At 46.8% G+C, this 19,596-nt stretch overlaps 1 protein-coding gene across 4 annotated transcripts in view; it reads right to left on the bottom strand.

The window, feature by feature from the left end:
* MED15 (mediator complex subunit 15) overlaps positions 1-19,596 on the bottom strand; it is a 211,183-nt gene that overhangs the window by 104,722 nt on the left and 86,865 nt on the right. For all 4 annotated transcript variants that reach the window (XM_029571062.1, XM_029571059.1, XM_029571061.1 and 1 more), the window contains 2 exons: positions 8,576-8,724; positions 8,013-8,140 (listed from right to left, as the gene is read on the bottom strand). In XM_029571062.1, coding sequence (XP_029426922.1) covers positions 8,013-8,140; positions 8,576-8,724 — 277 coding nt within the window. The remainder of the gene's footprint in view (positions 1-8,012; positions 8,141-8,575; positions 8,725-19,596) is intronic.

Below are 19,596 nucleotides of genomic sequence, written 5' to 3'. Positions count from 1 at the left end.
AGCTAGGGCTCAGACCGGGCAGGGGCAGCAGCTGACTGCACTTGAACAAAGGCTTGAAGGTCCTGAAAGAATTCCACCCAAGAAAAGGTCACCGGGTCCATACTTAGCCCAGGATGAGCTGGGGTAGGGGCCGCTGAACTGCCCTCTTCTGGCGAGGACGCAGTCCTGGGATTGCTTGGATCCAGGGTGCTACCAGATAAGGTCGTGGCTAACCCGTTCTCCGACTGGGAGGGGCCGGGCTTGGAGAAATTCTGAGAGTCCAGCCTTCCCTGGCTTCCTCATAGTGCTGACACAGGAAGGATTCTAGGTCAGACTGTGCAGCCTAATATGGCAGGCAGCACAAAGACAGTGTCACTTGTGCTTCTTTATTGCTGGAGCCATAGTTAACTGTAGCTTGTGTGTTCAGCCGGTTAATGCCTGAGCTCAAGTGCGCTCAAATCTGTCCCAACGTGCGAAAGTATAAATGATTGTGTGCAAATGCATGCATGTATTTATGCGCGCAAATATGCACGCGGGTATGCGCACAGGTGTGCACAGTTATGCCCACTTTAGGCACACAACAGGGTTGGCCTGCACCACACGTACAGACGGTCAATGAGGGAAAATGGTGCTGCATCAAACCGCGCACAAGATGGCACCGCCACGGCCTGCCACATGGAGTGCCCACCGAGTCTGAAGCGGTGCCTAGCCCATCGGGGGGCTGCTCAACCTGCTCGGAAACCCCCTTCCCTTGCCCTAATGAGATCGGGAATGTCATCAGTACGGCGCGCCGAGCAAGGAGACCAGAGGAAAGACTTACCGAAGCCCTTCCACATCTCTGAATCGGAAGAGTTCTTCTTTACTTACCTGGGCTCAGCACTTACCGGCTGAGTACAGAGAGTGTCTCCGGCTGCAGGGAGGAGAGGGCATAGGCCGTCACCGCTGTGTTCGGCTTCCTGCACCTGCTGCCTTTCAGCTGCTTCGGCAGCAAAGTCCACGCTAGGAACCGGCTACTGGACTAAGGTACACTTCCGAGGGCTCTCGGAAATCACCTCAGGAATTCTCAACTGGGGAAGGGACCATTAGGTATCACCGCAGGAGAGTGGGGCTTGATCTTTCTCCAATTTAAAGGTAAAATTTCCTCTTCTAAAGAGTACTGTGTTCCTGAAGGGGAAGGCACAATACATCTGCTAGGAGACAAAGAGATACTGAATGGCTGAGGTCAATGCAGGGGTATATCTAGGGTGACGTCAGCTTTGAAACCTGACTCCATCTCCATCTGCTAGCAAGGGAGCACATAACCCATTGGTCCTGAGTCCATCTGGCTACAAGCTAGGAAAATAAGATTTGACTGTATCAAAGCAGCATTATATTTTCTAAAAGTGCACTACCCAGGCTTCCTTATCCAAATCAACCGTGGATTTGCAGTATTTCCTTTCCCACACTCTCTTAGATCTATTTCATGTCCTCAACTTCTCAGAAAAGCAAGGAGAAAACCTAGTCCTACACAAAGGGACTCAACATAGTTTTAAGGATGCTGTATTTAAAGGCCTGTATTAGAAAAGAATTGCATTCTTCTACTAATGCACTCAAGTTATTACCAGGAGAGTACTCTACCATTCCCCACCCTTCCAATGTTATGAAACAGAGAGAAGTGATTGGACAATGGCCTAACCTTTGTCCTGCTTTAGGTTTATACACTCTGGGACAGAAAAAAAAGTCTAGAATGTGGCTTCCGAATGAGTAAAGCTTTGAAACTGACAGAGACAGAGGATGGGCATGGAGGCAATAAAGTCCACCAACTGTTTCAAGCCTGGATTATCAACACATAATACCTGTAACCTAGATGCTTTCAGAGGAAACAGGGCAATACTGTCCAGAAGCCTCTTCAGTGAGGTGAACAATAAACCAGAAAACCTGAAATCTACATAAAAATACCCAGAGTAACTAATATTATCCCAGGACAAGCAGGATGCTAGTCCTCACATATGGGTGACATCAGTAATGGAGCCCTATACGGAAAAACTTCTGTCAAAGTTTCTAGAAACTTTTGACTGGCACAGTGTGCCCACTGAGCATACTCAGCATGCCATGGATATTCCTGGCCACAGGGATCTCCCTTCAGTCTTCTTTTTTCCGCGGAGCCGTTAGCCTCGCGTTTATGAAGTGATTTTCACCATATAAAATTTTTTTAAAAATTAATAGAAAAACTACAGAACCGCAGGGGTCTCCCGTTTTCACCGTACGTTTTTCTCTCGGTACCGTACGATCCCGTACCGTCTATTTAGTCTGCAAGTCGTCGACGGCTGTCCGACTTTGCCAGGGCCTCGGGTTTTAAAAAATGCCCGATTTGCTCCCGCACAATGTCCATTACGGACCCACACTTAGAGTGTGTTATTTGCCTAGGCGAAAAACACGATGTTTTAACATGTACTAAGTGTGCCGAGATGACGCCGAAAGGCAGAAAACTCCGGATGGAGAAAATGGAGCATCTTTTTCGTTTACAACTGATGCCCTCCACGTCAACATCAACGCAGTCGTCTTCGGCTGGAGCAACTTGTAAAGTTCTCCTTAAAAAAAAAACAAAAAACAGACGAGGCGGGAGATAGACCGTCACCGACTCCATCAAAGTCCTCCATACACTCAATGTCGACCACCGAAGGTAAACAAAAACATCGGCATCGACATCGGAGGTTGCACGAGTCAGACACCGACCCGATATCCGGTAGTTCATCGAGAGACTCGGGATCAGCACCAAAGAAATCTCGGGGACCGGACATTTCACCGAGGCCTTCTACGCCGAGGCGATCCCCACCGATATCGGTGCCGGGAACCGTTCCCCCACAGGGCCCTGTGGAGGTACCGGTATCGCCTTCGCTGCCTTTCCCCATAGCTGCTCTGGTTTCACCAGCTATGCGTGCGGAACTGGATGGATATATCTGCCAGGCAGTACGGGATGCACTCCTCGATATGATGCCAGCACCGACTCATCCATCGAGGCCAGCACCATCGGCATCGCCATCGTCAGTGCCACCGGTTCCATCGGCGCCACCTCCAATTACATTACCGGTACATCAGACGCCATCGATGCCATCACCGACGCATTCACCGATGATACCATCGATACCATCGATGCCAGTGCTGGATATATCTTTTTTGGCACCACTAATGGCAAAACTAGACACCCTTATCGGTGCCATTCCAACAAAACCTCTGGAAAAACCGGTACCAACACCGATTGGGGAAGAACCACCGATTCCAGAACCAATCCCGGGTCCATCAGGGATTCCACGCTCCCACCCACCATCTTTTCCATCAAAACCGACGGAACATCCATCGATGCCAAAGGAATTAGGCCTTTGACACCTCTTGGGTCTCATACCCCGGATACATGGCAAGATACAGACACTGATACCTCCTCAGAGGAAATTCTTTCTGAACCATCTCCTCCAGAGGAAAGAAGAAAATCTCCTCCGGAAGACCTCTCATTCTCAAGTTTTGTAAAAGATATGGCTGATACCATACCCTTTCAATTACAAACTGAAGATGCCAGGCAAAAGACCCTAGAGGTGCTCCAATTCGTGGATCCACCTAAGGAGGTTTTAGCCATTCTATGCATGAGGTTCTTACTGAACTATTACACAGATCATGGGAGCATCCCTGTTCCATCCCTCTGGTAAACAAAAGGACTGATGCGACATATTTAGTCCAGCACACTCCTGGTTTCCATAAGACTTAGCTACCTCACCATTCAGTGGTAGTTGAGTCAGCGCAAAAGAGATCAAAAAGAGTGAAGACTCACTCTTCAACTCCACCAGGCAAGGATAACAGATTCCTAGACAACATTGGCAGAAAAATGTTTCAAGGGTCTATGTTGGTTTCCCGGATTGTGGCCTACCAATTATATATGACCCAATACCAACTAAACCTATGGAAACAGATACAAGACCTCTCCAAATCTCTCCCTCAACAGTTTCAAGAGTCCTTCTCATCCTTAATTCACAAGGGCCTAGAAGCCGGTAAACAAGAGGTCCGTGCAGCATACGACTCTTTCGAAACTGCATCTAGAATATCAGCCACCAGAATCAGTGCTCGAAAATGGGCCTGGCTCAAAGCATCTGATTTGAGGCTTGAGATACAGGACAAACTGGCTAATCTCCCTTGCTTGGGAGACAACTTGTTTGGAGACAAGGTAAAGGAAGCTGTTTCCCTCTTCAAAGAGCATTCAGAGACTCTCAAACAACTGTCCTCTGTGCCTCAGGAATCTCAAACATCAAGGAGACTACCAAGAAAAGAATCAAAACGCCCATACTATAGACCAAGGCGTTATTATCTTCCTCCTGCCCATGGACGCTCATCTAGGCCAGCTCAAAGGTCACAATCTAGACAGCCAAGAGCAACCAGGCCTCAACCCTCTCCTCAGACAGCATCCACTTCGGGGTTTTGAACCATATCCAGGGAACAGCAGTCTATCTCCCAATCCAACACCAGAAGTACCAGTAGGGGGACGGATAACATTTTTTCACCACAATTGGTCATCCATCACCACGGACCAATGGGTACTCTCCATTACAACTCAAGGGTACCACTTGGATTTTCTCACTGTACCAAACGACACTCCTCCCACTGTGTTTTGGACAGCAAACAATCAATCCACACTTCTACAAACAGAATTATCCACCCTTCTGAGCGCCAGGGCTGTGGAACCAGTTCCCCGGCCTCAGCGGGGCAGAGGATTCTACTCCCGTTATTTCCTCATTCCAAAGAAAACAGGAGGTCTACGTCCCATCCTAGATCTCAGAAATCTCAACAAATTTTTGAGAAAAGAAAAATTCAGGATGGTGTCTCTAGGAACCCTGTTACCTCTACTTCAAACAGGAGATTGGCTCTGTTCTCTGGATCTTCAAGATGCTTACGCTCACATTCCCATGTTCCCTCCTCATCGAAAGTACCTTCGATTCCTAGTGGGTACTCAACATTATCAATACAAAGTTCTACCATTCGGCCTTGCCTCAGCACCTTGGGTGTTCACAAAATGTCTAGCAGTTGCAGCAGCTCACTTGCACAAGCAGGGCGTGCACGTATTTCCTTATCTGGACGATTGGCTGATAAGGAGTCCAACCAGACAAGGAGCTCTCAATTCTCTCAAACTCACAATAAATCTGCTCCACTCCTTGGGATTTCTATCAATTACCAGAAATCCCACTGTACGCCTTCTCACCTGTTGCAATTCATCGGAGCAGAATTAAACACCATAACAGCAAAGGCTTTTCTTCCAAAGGACCGTGCACAGACACTATTTTCTTTAGCAAGCTCTCTACAAAGGAGCACACGAATAACAGCGCATCAATGTCTCACCCTATTGGGGCACATGGCCTCCACAGTCCACGTCACTCCTATGGCCAGATTAGCCATGAGATTCATTCAATGGACACTCAAAAGCCAATGGATACAAGCCATTCAACCAATGTCTTACCCTATTCACATAACGCAGGAGCTACAGTCTTCGCTCCTATGGTAGACGAACATAGACAACTTGCTCAAGGGCCTGCCCTTCAACAACCAGCTGCACAAGTAACATTAACTACAGATGCATCCACCTCAGGCTGGGGAGCACACATTGGCCATTTACAGACCCAAGGTGCTTGGACAAACTCGAAGCTACCTTTCTGATAAACTTCCTAGAGCTTCAAGCTATACGTTATGCGCTACATGTGTTCAAGGACTGCCTTTTCCACAAGACTGTTCTGATCCAAACGGACAACACAGTAGCCATGTGGTACATCAACAAACAGGGAGATACGGGCTCGTATCTCCTCTGACAGGAAGCTGCACAGATTTGGGACTGGGCCCTGACACCCTCAATATTTCTGCGGACCACTTATCTAGCAGGCATTCACAACGTAGTTGCAGATCGCCTCAGTCGTCAGTTCCAACCGCACGACTGGTCTCTAGACCCTCTAGTGTCAGCCAAGATATTCCAACGCTGGGGACAACCAACCATAGACCTCTTTGCGTCACATCTGAATCACAAAGTGGACAATTTCTGTTCTCTACACAAACAGAAGAACCAGCCAGCCAATGACGCCTTTGCTCCCCCTTGGCACTCAGGCCTTCTATACGCGTATCCTCCGATACCGCTTATAACCAAAACTCTAGTGAAGCTACAACAGGACAGGGGAACCATGATTCTCATAGCCCCATATTGGCTCGACAAGTATGGTTTCCCATACTTCTAGACCTCTCAGTCAGTGATCCAATTCGTCTGGGAGTAGCTCCCACTCTCATAACTAAGGATCAGGGGCGGTTGCGCCATCCCAACCTTCAATCCCTATCCCTGACAGCATGGATGTTGAAAGCTTGATTTTGCAACCACTCAATCTTCCAACCAATGTATCTCAAGTGCTTATAGCTTCACGCAAACCTTCAACACGAAAGAACTATTCTTCGAAATGGAAAAGGTTTACTTTGTGGTGCAGCCAAAAAAGTATTGATCCTTTCACCTGCCCCACTACTTCTTTACTAGACTACTTATACCATCTTTCAGTCTCGGGTCTCAAGACTTCATCTGTAAGAGTACATTTAAGTGCAATCTCAGCTTATCACAACAAGATGGAAGATGCACCTATATCATCACAACCTCTTGTCAGTAGATTTATGAGAGGTTTAACTCACATTAAACCACCAATTCGGCCACCAGTCACAGAATGGGACCTTAATCTGGTGTTAACAAGGCTCATGCGTTCTCCATTTGAACCCATGAATTCCTGTGATCCTCATAGCCATTACATCGGCTAGAAGGGTTAGTGAGTTACAAGCACTTGTCACGTACTCACCCTATACAAAATTCCTACATGACAGAGTGGTTCTCAGTACACATCCAAAATTCCTTCCCAAGGTAGTTACAGAATTCCACTTGAACCAATCCATAGTTTTACCGACATTCTTTCCAAGGCCTCATTCTTCCCAAGGAGAACGGGCCTTACATACCTTGAACTGTAAGCGTGCGCTAGCTTTTTACTTAGACCGCACTGAAGCCCATAGGAAATCCACTCAGCTCTTTGTATCTTATGATCCAAACAAACCAGGTAACGCAGTGGGTAAACATACTCTATCTAATTGGCTAGCAGATTGCATAAAGTTTTGCTATGAAAAGGCAGGCCTTCCTCTCCAAGGGCGAGTAAAGGCACATTCAGTAAGACCAATGTCAACCTCAGTAGCACACTATCGTTCAGTGCCAATCCTTGACATATGTAAAGCAGCAACATGGAGTTCTCTTCACACCTTTGCGGCCCACTACTGTCTCGACAAGGAAGGCTGACAAGATTCAGCCTATGGACAATCTGTCTTAAAGAACTTGTTTCCAAGTTCCAACTCCTTCCGCATCCAACCTTTCGTGATTTCAGGCTGCCTCATTTTTCCCCAACAGTACGCCAGTTGTTGTGCCTGTTGCACAAGTTGTACACTGTTGGTCCAACACTGTGCCAGTCAAAAGTTTCTAGAAACTTTGACAGAAGTTTTTCCGTATAGGGCTCCATTACTAATGTCACCCATATGTGAGGACTACATCCTGCTGTCCTGGGATAACACCTATGACAAGGTAAGCAATTTTGCTGAAGTTCAAAGCTGTACAATGATGCTGTACAATGATGCTTTGAAAAACAGATCATATCAGAGTCAGTAATAAAAACTAAATTAAAAACTTGAACTAAAATTAAATTGCACACAATAAGGAGTTTGAATGTCAACGATCTGACAGAACATAGAACAGCTTTGTTTTCACAGAGAAGACAAACATCTATTTGATTCTTCATGCTGTGAATCCAGGGGCAGAGGTAACGAAATAGCAATCATGTCTGAAGACGGTGACCTAACAGACTTATCCAAAGACAGCCTCTCTCTACTCTCTTTTCGAGACCACCTTGATCTTGGCCTCACTCCTCACTTCTCCATGTCCCACCTTCCCACATCCCTACCCACATCACATATCAGAGTCAGCTGCCTGGGGATAGTGTGCTGTGCTTAGGACTTACCTGGTGTGTTCAGAGGTCCTGGTGATGGGACACTGAAATTCTGAGGTGTGCGTGCTGCAGCTGGACTCTGCGATGGCTGAGGGGATGGGCTGGGAAGGAAGCTGCTTGGGGAAGGAGCTGGACCAGAGCTGAAGAATCAAAGCAGTAAACTGTTAATACTTCTCAATCCCTAACATTCAACAATGCAGAACAGAAATTAATTGAACTCAAAGAAATCTGAACAAGGGAGGTTAGAAACTGGTGGTACACAGTTGGCTTCAATAGAATTTAAACAGACTGCGAGCACCACATGACAGTAACCAAGTCTGTATTTCTGTCCAGTGCCTGCAAAAACAGATAGGAAGAGGCAAAATTTCTATACTGTATAAATTAGAGGCACTGAAATGAATCCAGTTATCTGGCTCCAAGATGGCCAAAGAAAACATAACCGAAAATTTACAAGTCTCCCCTTTCTGGATCCTGGAAATCAGGGTCAGTTAAAGCAGAAGTTCACCCCTATACCTGGAGATTCAATGACACTTTGCAAAGTAACGAGAAGAGAAAAGAAAGCCCAAGCCACTCACCTAACGTTGGAGTTGGGCTGGGAAGTTGGCTGGCCTGGTTGTGGAGATGGCTGGGGCTGTGGTGGCGGTGGCATGGATTGGGGAGTCTGCACTTGTTGGACAGGTGATGGAGAGGACATCATCGTGATATTGCTCTGGCTGACCTGTGACTGAAGGGAAAAAAATATAACAAAACTGGAAAGTTGTAAAAAATGAACATAAAGGGCTTGAAGTTCTGCAGAAGAACCTGAGAAATAGAAAAAGTTAGCATCACAGATTGGTTTTCTTTCCACCATCCAGTCTAGGAACCATCGTGCAACACATTTACCAAAAAGCAATTAAACTCCAATTCTGCCCTCTTTCTACTGGGGGGGAGAAATTAAAAACTGTGACAATCCAGGAATCAGATGAAAAGAAAACAGCTAAACAAATGAGTCTGCCTCTCATTCCTCCCTTTCTAGCCATTTGAGCAGGATGTTCTGACTGCATCCCACAGCATTCAAGAGTCGAAAAGCCTCTAATGGGCAAAGGGGACCCCTCTTCACTTCCATGCGACATCACTGTCACACTCCCAAGAGTTCAAGTCTATGGGTGCCTTCGTTCTGCTGCAATATAAAGTTACATGACCAGGATTTGAAAAATTCCTTCAGGATTCACTCACCAAGGCCAAAACGCCACATTTTCCAGCTGCCACCGCCCGCACCCCAGCAATAATTTGGGAGTGGGGAGAAGAGGAAGTATGTTTTTATTGCACACCACCTAGAGACTGTGGAATTTAGCTGGTATATCAAACTGAATAAATAAATATTTCTTCTCTAGGTGTATACCCCCTATACCACCCTCATTCAGCCTTCTCTCCTATCCATTCCTCACTCACCTCTTTTCCTCCCAGCCCCCTTCAACACTTCTCCAGTCCTCTCGTTCCACCCTCAACTATGTTCTTCTGCCCAACTTCCCTGCCACCACACACGCACATTCTTACTTCCTCTAATGCCTTTCCCTTTGCAGACTCCTGTTGGATGCCATCCACCAAAAAATATTCCCTTGTCCCAGGTTCGTGGGCAAATTAATTTTTCAAACCCTGTACTTGATAACTGGTGGTACAAGCAGATAACATAGGACTTCTTAATCCAAAATTTGTTAATATGTGATCCAGTCAGGAATGTGACAATGTGTGATCCATTAATATAGTATTATCACTATTTAATCATGTGCTCCCACTTAGAGGTGTGGCAATATGTCTCAATCATGCTGACAAATGTTTCAAATCTTCAGAGGGATAACCCTATTAGTCTGTTGTAGCAAAAATGATATGAGGCAGGTAGCATGTGGAGACTAAACAATTTATTCAGGCATGAGCTTTCGAGGACAGAGTCTACTTGGTCAGATGCATTAAGTATAGTACAGGAAGTCGGGCAATACATATAGGGATGGGGGGTGAGTGGGGATGATACAGAACAAAGAGAAGGCATTGAATTAGGCAGGTAGGGTGTGGAAACAAAGTGTTAATAGCATTACAGTTCAGACTACTGACAACTGAGGTAAATGAGAAAAGACAGAATGATCTGAGAAAGCAAATGTTGCTTACCTGTAACAGGTGTTCTCACAGGACAGCAGGATGTTAGTCCTCACATATGGGTGACATCATCAGGATGGAGCCCAATCACGGAAAACTTCTGTCAAAGTTTCCAGAACTTTGACTGGCCCCTACTGGGCATGCCCAGCATGGCACTAACCCTGCAGCCAGCAGGGGTCCCCCTTCAGTCTTATTTGATAGCTACAGGCAGTGCCGAAAAAATAAAACAAGAAAACGTTATGAACCCAACACCGCAGGGCGGCGAGCGGGTTTCGTGAGGACTAACATCCTACTGCCCTGTGAGAACACCTATTACAAGTAAGCAACATTTGCTTTCTCACAGGACAAGCAGGATGGTAGTCCTCACATATGGGTGAGTACCGAGCTGAGGATGTCCAAACATGCACCAAATGTACCCAACGGCGTGCAACAGGCACAACAACTGGGGTGGAATTTGGTAGAGGGCATCCTGAACCCCACCGGGCAGGCGGAAGGGTGTTGGTATGTCACGTTGCAAAAAGGTTGAGCAAAACAGACTGGCCGAAGATGGAATCTTGTCTTCTGGCTTTGTCCAAGCAATAGTGGGCTGCGAAGGTATGGAGAGAGCTCCAAGTGGCAGCCCTGCAAACGTCAGGAAGCGGCACCGATCTTAGGTGTGCTACTGAAGTGCCATGGCCCTCACAGAGTGTGCTTTAACACGGTCTTGAAAGGGAATGCCTGCTTGCTGGTAGCAAGAAGATATGCAGTCCGCCAACCAGGAGGAGAGAGAGTCTGCTTACCCACAGGTTGCCCTAATTTGTTGGGATGGAAAGAGACGAATAATTGAGTGCTCTTCCTGTGGGCAAGTGTACAGTCTAGATAGAAAGCTAGAGCTCGTTTACAGTCAAGGGTATGCAGAGCCTGTTCCCCTGGATTGGAATGGGGCCTGGGAAAAAAGGTAGGTATTATGATGGATTGATTAATATGAAACTCCGAAACTACCTTGGGTAAAAACTTAGGGTGAGTGCGGAGTACCGCCCGGTCCTGCAGGAGTTTAGTGTAAGGCGGATAGGTAACTAGGGCCTGTAACTCACTAACCCTGCGAGCTGAAGAGATAGCTAAAAGGAAAATCACTTTCCATGTGAGATATTTTAGGTCACAGGAGTGAAGAGGCTCGAATGGTGGTTTCATGAGCTGACCAAGAACCAGGTTAAGGTCCCAAGAAGGGGCCGGACGACGTAAAGGTGGCTTGATATGGAGCAAGCCCTTTAAAAATCGTGTTACGAGGGGTTGTACTGATATAGGGACATCCCCGACACCTTTATGGAAGGCGGCTACCGCACTGACATGCATTCTGATGGAAGAGGTTTTTAGACCTGATTCTGACAAATGCCAGAGATAGTCCAAAAACCTTGGGATTGGACAGGAAAAGGGATCAAGGGTCTGTGAAGTGCACCATGATGTGTACCTTTTCCATTTATAGGAATAAGATTTTCTTGTGGAAGGCTTTCGGGAAGCAATCAGGACACGAGAAACCGAATCTGAAAGGTTAAGTGATTGAAGGATTAACTTTTCAACATCCATGCCGTCAGGTACAAGGCCTGAAGATTGGGATGGCGTAGGCATCCGTCGTTTTGAGTGATCAGATGCGGGTCCGCTCCCAAGGGAATGTGCCTGCGGATGGAGAGATCCTGGAGTATGGGAAACCACACTTGGCGTGGCCAGTGAGGTGCTATCAGGATCATGGTTCCTTTGTCCTGACGTAGCTTCACAAGAGTCTTCGAAAGAAGAGGAAGTGGAGGGAATGCATAGAGCAGACCGGTTGCCCACGAGAGGGAGAATGCATCTCTGGGCTGAGAGCGCTCGCTCCGAATGAGGGAGCAGTAATTGTCCACTTTGTGTTTCTGAGGGGACACAAAGAGGTCCGTCTGGAGTTATCCCCATTGGCGAAAGATTGAGGTCGCTACCGAGGGGTTGAGAGACCACTCGTGTGGCTGGAAGACGCGACTCAGTTTGTCTGCCAAGACATTGTCCACTCCCGGCAAGTAGGTACATCGAGTGGGAGAGCGCTTCCGACCAAATCTGCGCAGCTTCCTGACACAGAAGGAAGGAGCCTGTGCCTCCCTGCTTGTTGATGTACCACATGGCCACCTGGTTGTCCGTCTGAATCAGGATGACGTGATTTGACAGGCGTTCCTGAAAAGCCCTGAGAGCATATCGCATTGCTCGAAGTTCTAGGAAGTTTATTTGATGTTTGGCTTCCCCTGGAGACCAAGACCCTTATGTCTGTAGAGTGTCTATGTGGGCTCCCCACCCGAGGTTGGAAGCATCGGTGGTGAGAATGAGTTGAGGATCTGGCACTTGAAAGGGCAGTCCCTGGAGGAGATTGTTGTGATCTTTCCACCAGGCGAGAGACAGCCGGAGTGAGTCGGTGATGTGGACAATGGTCGACAGAGGCTGAACAGCTTGATTCCATTGTGACCTCAGAGTCCAATGCATGAGCCTCATGGCCAGGCGGGCCATTGGTGTGACATGGACTGAGGACGCCATGTGTCCTAAAAGGACAAGGAATTGGCGAGCTGTTGCTGTATGCTGAGACTGCAACTGGTGAGCGAGAGACACGAGGGTTAGCGCTCGTCGTTGTTGAGGTAGAAAGGCTTTTGCCTGCAAGGTGTCCAAGTCTGCCCCAATGAACGACAAGGTTTGAGATTGGACTAAATAGGATTTTTCGTAATTGACGAGAAATCCTAGAGAAATTAGAGTGTGTAGGGTCAAATCAAGGGACATAAGAACATAAGAACATAAGAAAATGCCATACTGGGTCAGACCAAGGGTCCATCAAGCCCAGCATCCTGTTTCCAACAGTGGCCAATCCAGGCCATAAGAACCTGGCAAGTACCCAAAAACTAAGTCTATTCCATGTAACCATTGCTAATGGCAGTGGCTATTCTCTAAGTGAACTTAATAGCAGGTAATGGACTTCTCCTCCAAGAACTTATCCAATCCTTTTTTAAACACAGCTATACTAACTGCACGAACCACATTCTCTGGCAACAAATTCCAGAGTTTAATTGTGCGTTGAGTAAAAAAGAACTTTCTCGATTAGTTTTAAATGTGCCCCGTGCTAACTTCATGGAGTGTCCCCTAGTCTTTCTACTATCCGAAAGAGTAAATAACCGATTCACATCTACCCGTTCTAGACCTCTAATGATTTTAAACACCTCTATCATATCCCCACCTCAGTCGTCTCTTCTCCAAGCTGAAAAGTCCTAACCTCTTTAGTCTTTCCTCATAGGGGAGTTGTTCCATTCCCCTTATCATTTTGGTAGCCCTTCTCTGTACCTTCTCCATCGCAATTATATCTTTTTTGAGATGCAGCGACCAGAATTGTACACAGTATTCAAGGTGCGGTCTCACCATGGAGCGATACAGAGGCATTATGACATTTTCCGTTTTATTCATCATTCCTTTTCTAATAATTCCCAACATTCTGTTTGCTTTTTTGACTGCCGCAGCACGCTGAACCGACGATTTCAATGTGTTATCCACTATGACACCTAGATCTCTTTCTTGGGTTGTAGCACCTAATATGGAACCCAACATCGTGTAATTATAGCATAGGTTATTTTTCCCTATATGCATCACCTTGCACTTATCCACATTGAACTTCATCTGCCATTTGGATGCCCAATTTTCCAGTCTCACAAGGTCTTCCTGCAATTTATCACAATCTGCTTGTGATTTAACTACTCTGAACAATTTTGTGTCATCTGCAAATTTGATTATCTCACTCGTCGTATTTCTTTCCAGATCATTTATAAATATATTGAACAGTAAGGGTCCCAATACAGATCCCTGAGGCACTCCACTGTCCACTCCCTTCCACTGAGAAAATTGCCCATTTAATCCTACTCTCTGTTTCCTGTCTTTTAGCCAGTTTGCAATCCACGAAAGGACATCACCACCTATCCCATGACTTTTTACTTTTCCTAGAAGCCTCTCATGAGGAACTTTGTCAAACGCCTTCTGAAAATCCAAGTATACTATATCTACCGGTTCACCTTTATCCACATGTTTATTAACTCCTTCAAAAACGTGAAGCAGATTTGTGAGGCAAGACTTGCCCTGGGTAAAGCCATGCTGACTTTGTTCCATTAAACCATGTCTTTCTATATGTTCTGTGATTTTGATGTTTAGAACACTTTCCACTATTTTTCCTGGCACTGAAGTCAGGCTAACCGGTCTGTAGTTTCCCGGATCGCCCCTGGAGCCCTTTTTAAATATTGGGGTTACATTTGCTATCCTCCAGTCTTCAGGTACAATGTATGATTTTAATGATAAGTTACAAATTTTTACTAATAGGTCTGAAATTTCATTTTTTAGTTCCTTCAGAACTCTGGGGTGTATACCATCCGGTCCAGGTGATTTACTACTCTTCAGTTTGTCAATCAGGCCTACCACATCTTCTAGGTTCACCGTGATTTGATTCAGTCCATCTGAATCATTACCCATGAAAACCTTCTCCATTACGGGTACCTCCCCAACATCCTCTTCAGTAAACACCGAAGCAAAGAAATCATTTAATCTTTCCGCGATGGCCTTATCTTCTCTAAGTGCCCCTTTAACCCCTCGATCATCTAACGGTCCAACTGACTCCCTCACAGGCTTTCCGCTTTGGATATATTTAAAAAAGGATATATTTAAAAAAGTTTTTACTGTGAGTTTTTGCCTCTACAGCCAACTTCTTTTCAAATTCTCTCTTAGCCTGTCTTATCAATGTCTTACATTTAACTTGCCAATGTTTATGCTTTATCCTATTTTCTTCTGTTGGATCCTTCTTCCAATTTTTGAATGAAGATCTTTTGGCTAAAATAGCTTCTTTCACCTCCCCTTTTAACCATGCCGGTAATCGTTTTGCCGAGCGGCTTGCTGGGTTGGAGCCCTGATTAATCAGTCGTCCAGATAGGGGTAGACGTGAACACCTTCTTTCCTGAGAAAAGCTGCAACCACCACGAGACATTTGGTAAAGACTCGTGGTGCCGATGCTAGGCCGAACGGAAGTACGCGGTATTGATAGTGCTTTGGGCCTACTAAAAACCTGAGGTACTTGCAATAAGCTGGAGCTATCGCAATGTGTGTGTATGCGTCCTGAAGATCTAGAGAGCAGAGCCAGTCTCCTCTTTGCAGAAGAGGTAGAAGCGAGCCCAAGGTTACCATCTTGAACTTTTCTCGCTGTAGGTACTTGTTGAGAGCATGTAGGTCCAGAATTGGACACACTCCCCCGGATTTTTTGGGGATCAAAAAGTACTGGGAATAGAACCCTAGGCCTTGCTGCGAGAGAGGGACGGGTTCTACTGCTCTTAACTGGAGAAGAAGGGAAACCTCCTCCTCCAGTAGGACAGAATGGTCGGATACTCTCCATGCTTGCAGAGGTGGTGAGTCCGGTGGAAGAGCAAGAAAGTTTAGGTGGTAACCCTGAGCAATGATTGCTAGCACCCATTGGTCGGTTGTGATTGATTGCCACATGCCGTGAAAGTGGCACAATCAACCTCCCACTGCTATGCTTGGCAGAGGAATCAGGCTGCTGCTCTCCAAGTGAAAGTCAAAAACCTGAAGCAGGCCCCGGCTGAGGAGCTGCTTGCGGCTTTTGCTTCCGGGCCTGGCAAGGTTGAGGTTTTTGGGAAGGCCTCGTAGTTCGGGACCTTGCTGGTGGAGGATAGTACTTCCTTGGATGGAAGAATGACTTCTTAGAGTCCTTCCTAAAGGGCTGTCTTGAGGGGAAGTCGGAAGGTATCGATGAGAGCTGTTTAAGTGTCTCATGATGGTCCTTTAATTCAGCCACTATTTGCTGGATCTGTTCACCGAACAGATTGTCTCCTACACATGGTAGGTCAGATAGCCTGTCTTGTACTTCTGGCCGAAAGTCAGAAGATTTGAGCCAGGCCCATCGTCTTGCCGAAATGGCAGCTGCAGACACTCTAGTAGAGGTGTCGAAGATATCGTAAGCTGTTCGTATCTCATGCTTTCCTGCCTCAAACCCTTTGTTGACAAGGATTTGAAGCTGTTGTTGGAATTGGTCAGGCAGGGTTTCAGAGAAGTCCTGTATCTGCTTGAAAATGACCCTATTGTATTGGGTCATATACAGCTGGTAAGCAGCAATTCTGGAGATGAGCATGGCCCCTTGGAACACTTGTCGACCAATATTGTCTAGGAACTTGTGTTCCTTAACAGGAGGGGTAGATGAGTGAGGCTTCGTCCTTTTTGCTTTCTTTTGAGCCGATTCCACCACAACTGAGTGGTGGTCGAGCTGAGATTTTTGAAAGCCGAGGGCTGACTGTACTAAATAAGTAGTGTCAGCTTTTCTATGGACTGAGGCTATGGATCCTGGGTTTTCCCAGTTCTTTTTGAGGAGGTCAAGAAGAACTTGATGAACGGGAATAGAAGTGATCACTTTAGGGGCATCCAGGAATTGGAGGAGCTCCATCATCTGGTGCCTATCATCCTGCTCCATCTGAAGCTGAAAAGGGACCAACTCAGACATTTCCTTCACAAAATTAATGAAAGAAAGGTCCTCTGGAGGAGAACGCTTTCTACTTTCAGTAGGAGAGGGAGGTGAAGGTAAGTCATCTGTGTCTGTGGAAGTATCATCACCCCAGGTGTCATAAGGATCAGCAGACTGACCTGTAGGACGAGAAGGGGGTTGGAAGGCCCCGGCTGAGGCTCCGAGAAAATCGAAGGAATCGCCGGGGGTACCGTGGACGGCCTGGAAGGCATCGGTGCCGGTACTGAAGACATCGATGGCGCCGATGTGCGTATCGCTCCCGATGAATGAATCGGTGGCGAGGGACGAATTGGCATCAATGGCTGAGGCAATACTCCCGAAGGAGGAATGCGGAACGGTGTTTCTCCTCCCGATGAAGCTGTTAACGGGGAGCGCACCGGAACCATCGGAGACCCGGGAATCACCAGTGGAAGGGCGGTCATGAGCGCCTCCATCCGGGATAGCAGTGGTGCCAGCGCTGCTGTCATCGGGTCGGTGACCGGTTCCACTCTCTGTGCCGGAGGAACCTGGAGCCATTGCATCGCCTTGTCGATGGCCTCCCGGACCAGCCGATCCAGTTCTTCCCGGAGACCTGGAGCAAGCAGCCCCGGCTCCGTAACAGAAGAGGGAGGTGGAGGCACAGTCGGAGGGACCACCTTTACAGGTGGAATCGCGACTCCCAAACCCCGATCGGGTGAGGGTGGCCTCGATGTCCCGGTCACAGGAATGGTCGGTGCCATTTCTGGACGGGGCTTCTTTGATGGTGGCTCGGACGGTGGCGAGGTCGATGATTTTGCTCCCTTGACGGTCCGAGACTTACAATGCCGATGGCGATGTTTCTCCCTACGATCCCCTCGATCTTGAGGGGGAGTAACGGGAGTCGATGGCCGTGAAGATGTCGATGGCGGATGGTCACCGGACGGAGGTCGATGCTGGTGTGACTTCGATGGTGCCGGTTCCGATGACGTCGATGCGATGGACGGCGTCGGGGTGTGAGCACGGAAGAGGAGTCCCATCTTCTCCATTCTGGCTTTGCAACCTTTTGGTGTCATGAGGGCACATTTGGTGCAAGTCAGGACACCATGCTCACGGCCTAAACACATTACACAGGCTCCATGAGGGTCTGTGATAGACATGGTACGAGTACAGTCCGAGCACAGACGAAACCCCGACGCCATGGCCATAGAAAAAAAATCGAGCTGCGGTATGGTCGACGGCCAGTAGGCTGCGAGGGCCAAACTCGACGGTAATCGACGAAAGACTGTCAAAAACTTACCGGAGTACCGCGGCCTGAGAAAAGTTAGAGGGGGGACCCCTGTGGGGCAATTTAAGTTTAATTAACTCCGTGAGGAAAATTCCTGTCAGGAATCTCTTCAGAGCTCCTAAACCGCAAGGCTACTGCTGTGTGGAAAAAAGAAGACTGAAGGGGGACCCCTGCTGGCTGCAGGGTTAGTGCCATGCTGGGCATGCCCAGTAGGGGCCAGTCAAAGTTCTGGAAACTTTGACAGAAGTTTTCCGTGATTGGGCTCCATCCTGATGATGTCACCCATATGTGAGGACTACCATCCTGCTTGTCTTGTGAGAACAGTTAAGTTCATAGATAGTTGTAGTATGCCATGAAGCCTTTGTCTCTGTACAGACCTAGGGTAATGGTATTTTTTGATGAGTTCCAATTCAGCAGTTTAGGAGTATGGCAACCTTTGAAGTTCCTTTTTAGGAATATGGCAACCTTAAGGTCAGATAGAACAATTCAGATTTCCAGGCCATTCTCTACTTCTAGTTTCTGGATGTTACCATTTTTAGTGTCAGATTTATGGCCATTTATTCTTTTCCTTAGGGATTAATCTGTTTGTTCTATGTAGATAGCAGAGGGGCATTGCTGGCATATATTACATTGGAAGAAGAGCAGAAACCCATATTGCAACTCTGTCCACATATTAACCCAGGCAACACCATCACAGGACCCAAGAACATCAACTATAACATCAAGTGTTCATTCACCTGCTTATCTTCCAATGTAATATATGTATTCACCTGCCAGCAATGTCCCTCTGCTGTCTACATAGGACAAATAGGTTAATCCCCAAGGAAAAGAATAAATGGCCATAAATCTGACATTAGAAATGGCAAGTTCCAGAAACCAAGCAACAAGGGCAAACAGTCCAACCAAAAAGAATCAATGAAGAATCCAACAAGGAAGGACAACAAAATTATTAATGTCCTTTATAACTTAAAACATTTTTATTGTATGTCAGGCAAATGTGTCAGCATACCAACGTAGATAACAGAAACTTCACAGTCCGTCCCCCCCCCCCCCCCCCGACACGGGCCGTGATTCGAAAAACTGCGTCGGGAGGGAACCCAGGATAATCAATAGGGATCAAAAGGTTTTTAGGAGGCAAATTATGTCGAGGCTGAAAATCCTCAAAAACAGACAAGGGAAATCCTGTTAGCGTTTTCTCACATTCCTGACAAAATTAGTGTTGATTTATCCTGAATTAAAATTCTAAAGATTTGGTGAAGCTGATAGGTTAACAAGTATTCTTTTACATTTTTAACAGTTCTCTGCTTTTGAGGATTTTCGGCCTTGACATAATTTGCCTCCTAAACACTTTTTGATCCCTATTGATTGTCCTGGGTTTCCTCCCGATGCAGTTTTTCAAAACACGGCCCGTGTTGGGGGATCGTGAAGCTTCTGTTAACTACGTTGGTACGCTGACACATTTGCCTGACATACAATAATGGATAAATTACTTACCTGATAATTTCATTTTCCTTAGTGTAGACAGATGGACTCAGGACCAATGGGTACAGTGTACTCCTGATAGCAGTTGGAGACTGATCAGATTTCAATCTGACTTCAGTCCTAGTACATCTACCCTTGCAGGAAGTGCAGCTCTTCAGTATTCTCCTTGAAAAGCAATTGTGGATATATGCATGACTGGA

Source organism: Rhinatrema bivittatum, chromosome 11 (genome assembly GCF_901001135.1).
Source record: "Rhinatrema bivittatum chromosome 11, aRhiBiv1.1, whole genome shotgun sequence".
Lineage (NCBI taxonomy): Eukaryota > Metazoa > Chordata > Amphibia > Gymnophiona > Rhinatrematidae > Rhinatrema > Rhinatrema bivittatum.
This window is presented reverse-complemented; position numbering and strand designations above follow the sequence as displayed.